At 35.8% G+C, this 5,137-nt stretch overlaps 1 protein-coding gene across 1 annotated transcript; it reads right to left on the reverse strand.

The window, feature by feature from the left end:
• Positions 1-2,147: 2,147 nt before the first annotated feature.
• Positions 2,148-4,848, reverse strand: LOC149232638 (alcohol dehydrogenase class-3-like). Its single transcript, XM_089379465.1, has 10 exons — positions 4,629-4,848; positions 4,384-4,520; positions 4,250-4,296; positions 3,806-4,131; positions 3,606-3,688; positions 3,393-3,468; positions 3,197-3,258; positions 3,024-3,119; positions 2,712-2,870; positions 2,148-2,604 (listed from the first exon to the last, which is right to left on the reverse strand). Exons 1-10 carry the CDS (start codon positions 4,666-4,668, stop codon positions 2,476-2,478), a joined length of 1,155 nt encoding a protein of 384 aa, XP_089235591.1. The 5' UTR covers positions 4,669-4,848; the 3' UTR covers positions 2,148-2,475.
• Between the last annotated feature and the right edge of the window lie 289 nt (positions 4,849-5,137).

Raw genomic sequence — 5,137 nt, forward strand, 5'->3', positions numbered from 1 at the left:
TAAAATTATTCTAAGTGTTGGCTTGAAGATTGTCAAGCATCACTTGTATTTGTACTATTGAAGAAAAGCTGTTATAATACATTGTTGGGCAGACTTTCTGGGAGTTGCCCCTCCCTTTGTACTTGATTATTGTTGATGTTCTCGGTTTATTGTTCATGGTTAATAATTGAGAATGGTCTTCACTAAAGTATAAAGGATAATGTTTTATTCAGTTGCATAAGCTAAGTATGTTCATGTTGAAGTAGGTGTAGTCCATGGGTGTTAGTATTGTTAAAAAGAAAGCGCTCGGTGGTGCCGCACCTCGCTACAAGCGGTTGGAAGATCACTGCAGGTGTAGGGGCGTGACAACTATAGTAGCGTGCCAGTGGATGGGCGAATTCCTGGTAACTCCATTAGGTAAACCAAGAATTAAATGGAAGTGAAGAGCTGTGATAGATACAAGAATAACCCCTAACTATTGCATGAATTCACTCCAGCTAGAAGACATGCATAAAATGATGAACCTCCAAAAACCCTGCCAACCGCTGCTGCATGCCTTGCTTTTCTTTCAAAGGATCAGTTTCAGATGAAGCACTGTCACCACTACCCACAAAAAGGAATGTTGTCCCCTTTCATAACACAGGAACAAGCATCTGTACCCTTTCCGAACCGAAAGGCAATTTCGGTGGAAGTTTATCTCCCACACCGTTAACTCAATTCATTGGCTTCATGAATTAATTGCTTGCGTTTCTTTTCTTGATTTCAGGAATATCAAGAATTAGTTTTTATAACTGATTTGTAATTTAAAATTACTTTTACACCGACTTATTACGATAGGGATATTACAGTAGGAAAATTAGGAATTAAGGTATGGGTGTCGGGAACCACGGAAGATTTCCTCAAAATTTATATAATAAAAAGATAATATATATATTAATTATATAATTTTTATAATAATTAAAATTAATATTGAATTAAAATATTAAAATATATAATATATAATATCTTTATATATAAACATATTCTTTTGGTGTTTTTTTCTGAGTTTCTCTCTTTTATATATAAAATATTAAAATGTCAAGTTCATTATGACACATGAGTTGTCTTTGAAACAATCTGGCTTAAAAATACAAAGGAACAGTTTTACATATATTTATCTAGTTATTCTTAAGAAAAAAAGTAAAGCAACTCTAATGTTTAAGCATTGATTTCCACATACAATATGCATACACAAAGAAATATTTATTAGCATGACATCCCAGATATTGCCTTTACATCGAGGTATCACAAGCTTCCTTAACCCATCAAGAGGTTGTTCCAATTTCTCAATTAAGAATATCTGGGTTAAGGATGTCTTTGGCCTTTCTTCTTGGGAAGGTTTCAACCTAGGCTCATGTTTTTGTGGGTAATTCAACATATTTCTCTACAGACTGTGTATTCCAAACGTTCCGCAAACTTTCCCAAACTCCCATTACAGTTCCTGTTGAAAAGAAAATATTCCTATACAATTCCAAAAATATTCCTATACAATTCCAAAGCTCTGGACATTGCAGCAAAACCAATAAATATAAGTCAAATCATACTCCCATTACAGTTCCTGTTGAAAAGAAAATATTCCTATACAATTCCAAAAATATTCCTATACAATTCCAAAGCTCTGGACATTGCAGCAAAACCAATAAATATAAGTCAAATCATAACTTTTAGATTAAAAAACAAAACAAAAAGAACCAACTTTTTTTTATAAATATCAGTGATGTTTTATTTATAAGTATCAGTTGTGTTTTCTTTATATATAGTATATTATTATTATTATTTTACCAAATTGAGGCATTGTAAATTTTTTATCTAATACTTTAATTTCCCAAAAAAGACTTTCTTCCTCACCCGGGTAAAATTTGAAAAATAAACTGAATAGAAAGACTTTCTTCCTCACCCGGGTAAAATTTGAAAAATAAACTGAATAAAAAATTGAAGATATAACCTGATAAAAATTGAAGCCCCGCTCCACATGGGTGGGTATGCTGTTAGTTGGTTTGAACAATAAGCATTTTCTCGCCCGCCCAAGTATGAATGAGCAGCGTTAGGGTTTCCAATAATTTAAAAAATGAGCACTTTTGATTCGAAGATTTTACGCATATTATGGTGATTTTATTTTTTTAATCATGTTCGTCAAAATTATGATTTCGATGTGAATATGACATTGATGAAAAGGCAAAAGATATACATTCATTTCTTTTAATCATGTGCGTCCAAATCATGATTTCGATGTGAATATGACATTAACGAAAAGAGCGAAGATATACATTCACATATATATATATATATATATGTGGACTAATTTCTCTCCTATTCTGGCTGCAACATCATGACAGCCTGTAAACGGTGCACGGAAATTAATTAATTCAGAATACAAAGTATTATTTTTTATTTTATTTGGCAGAAATCAATGGAAGTTGAGTATTCGGCTATTCACCCCTTCACACATTTTCCATTTTAGTTTGGGCAATCTTCATCCATATGCAGAACACAACGTAAGCACTTCCCAGCTATGAGCATCTCCATGGCTACATTAATATCTGAGAACGCCATTCTCTGAGTTACATACTTGTCCAAATCAAATTCCTGCCATCATTAACACTTTGATTTTTGAGTTCATGTTCCAGAGCATTCTATGCGAACAACAAAATAAAAAATGGCAGGGGATGATCAGAGAAAGAATGAGATATTACGTTGTTCATATATTTATCTACCAGCCTGGGTATATCAGATTTGTTGAAACCTCCAAAGGCTACAAATTTCAGCTTCCGGCCTTCTAGAATCTCCAGGGGATTGAAACTCAACTTCTGATCCATTTCAGCTAAACCCAATATCAAAGTTCTTCCCCATACCTGGAACGCAAAGCACATACATGCACAGAAAACTTGAGATCACAGAAAAGGTAACAAACTTAATCAATAGTTCACATCAGTTGGATCATTGAAGAACGCATGTAGTTAACATAATAAACGGTGACAGAGGATTGAATATACAAAAAATCAGACCGGGTGAGAGCATTGAAGCGCAGCAAGCATAAGTTCGACTCTTCCAACACATTCGTAGCTTGAATCTACTCCTCCTTTAGTCATCTCTCTAATCACCTGCAATAGCAATACATTTTACTTAACGCGGAAAAAAACATGTGGCAGATGTTGTTAAGGTTCATGTTACAGATTACCTCTTGAATGGGCTTATCGAATTTTGTTGGATTAAGGTACTCAGTGACTCCAAATTGTTTAGCTGTTAGGAAGAGAGATAGCAGCTATAAATCTCAGCACATATTCCATAGCCATATCCAAAAGCTAAAGGCAATTAGTCGACCGTAATTTTACTTCTATCTAAAATTTTATTGTTGTATCTGGTTCACAACTCACATATTTCTTCCTTTTCTGGGTTGATGTCGATGCCAAGGATTCTGGAAGCTCCAGCTATTCGAGCCCCTTCTGCAACCTGAACAGCGCAGGATTCACCAGCAGACAGTAATTAGAAAGACACATAAGGCAAACTACTCTCTGCGGCACAAGCGCAAATCTTTATGTAAATATGTGTATGTATAGTCGCTGCTTCAGATATTCATGACAACTTACAGCCAAGCCAATGGTGCCCAATCCAAAGATTGCTACCGAATCACCGGGCTTCACTTTCCCAGCATTCCAGGGGGCTCCTAGTCCTGCAAATCAATGCCCAGAACTCGTTTTCTCATGCATCAACCTTTTAACTTTTGTGTCTTTTGATGGGCAAGGATATCAGTTGTATTATTTAAGAGAGGAATGTGTAATTATATTACCTGCAGGTACTCCGCATCCAAGCAAACAGATCTTGTCCAACGGAGCTTCCGGATTCACTTTTGCAACACAAGAGACGTGCACCACAGTATATTCACTGAATGTGGAGAGCCCAAGGAAATGATGGATGGGTTTTCCGTTGAGAGAGAATCGGCATTTTTTGTCTGTGTAAGCAACTCCGCTCATGAAGTTGAATCTGAAAACTTGACAGATATTGTTCTTTCCCCGATCACAGAGCTCGCATTCTTTGCAATCCCCCATGTATGCCGGAATAACGTGATCTCCTGCTTTCACCTCCGTAACTTCACTTCCAACGCTTTCTACAATCCTGTATCACCCACGCACTTTTCAAAAATTGATCCCTGATAGCTAATAAACCTCATCCTTCATTATTCTTCATTATTGATATGGAGAAGTTGTACATAAATATAATATAATATACGTACCCAGCACCTTCGTGACCCAGAATCCTTGGAAACCAAGCTCCTCCATCCTTCAATGATTAAATACATTACATTAAGGTATGGTGCAGTTGAAGCCTTAATAAAATGAATGAAACCTGAGATGATGAGAGTGGTACCTTTCCTTTCCAGTAAAAAAGATCAGTGGCACAGAGAGAAGTGTGAGTGATTTTGATTCGAACTTCTTTGCTCTGAGGAGGAGCCACTTGGATTTGTTGTATGGCTATGGGCTGCCCTGCTTCCCATACCACACCAGCTGATACGCAGTTCATAGCAGGTCAGATGATCTTCATAAGTAACTAAATAAACAACAACTAATCTATACCCTGAATTTGAAGACGTAATTAATATATGTCATGCTCACCCTTGCAAGTAATCACCTCCCCCGCAGTACATGATGCCATCAAATCTTCCTGCGTTTTGCTTTGGTATATCTGAACGCAGAATGGCAGGAACCCTGGAAGGAGTGGTATCTCACGAACTGGTGTGGAAGAAGTGGTAACTCACTGCCTGATCTCTGTAAAACCCACTAAATAGAATGATAGTCCGGCTACGTATTATTTGTTTATTAAATATTTTCATCACTCTTTTCCGTGAAGGATTTAAATATTATATGAACTTTATACATAGTTTCAAATTAACACTAAGGATAGTCATTATCTGTTGTTTCAAATTACTCACCACGGTTAAAAATCAAACTACTTGTAATTATTCATTGGTGATGAATAAAGGATAAGAAGAGTAATTATTCATTGGTCATCAATAAAGGATAAGGATAATTTGATTACTTGTAATTATTCAGTGGTGATGAATAAAGGATAAGAAGAGTAATTATTCATTGGTCATCAATAAAGGATAAGGATAATTTGATTA

This window comes from Pinus tabuliformis, chromosome J, assembly GCF_031772625.1.
Source record: "Pinus tabuliformis cultivar Carrire ecotype Pingquan chromosome J, CPIR1, whole genome shotgun sequence".
NCBI lineage: Eukaryota > Viridiplantae > Streptophyta > Pinopsida > Pinales > Pinaceae > Pinus > Pinus tabuliformis.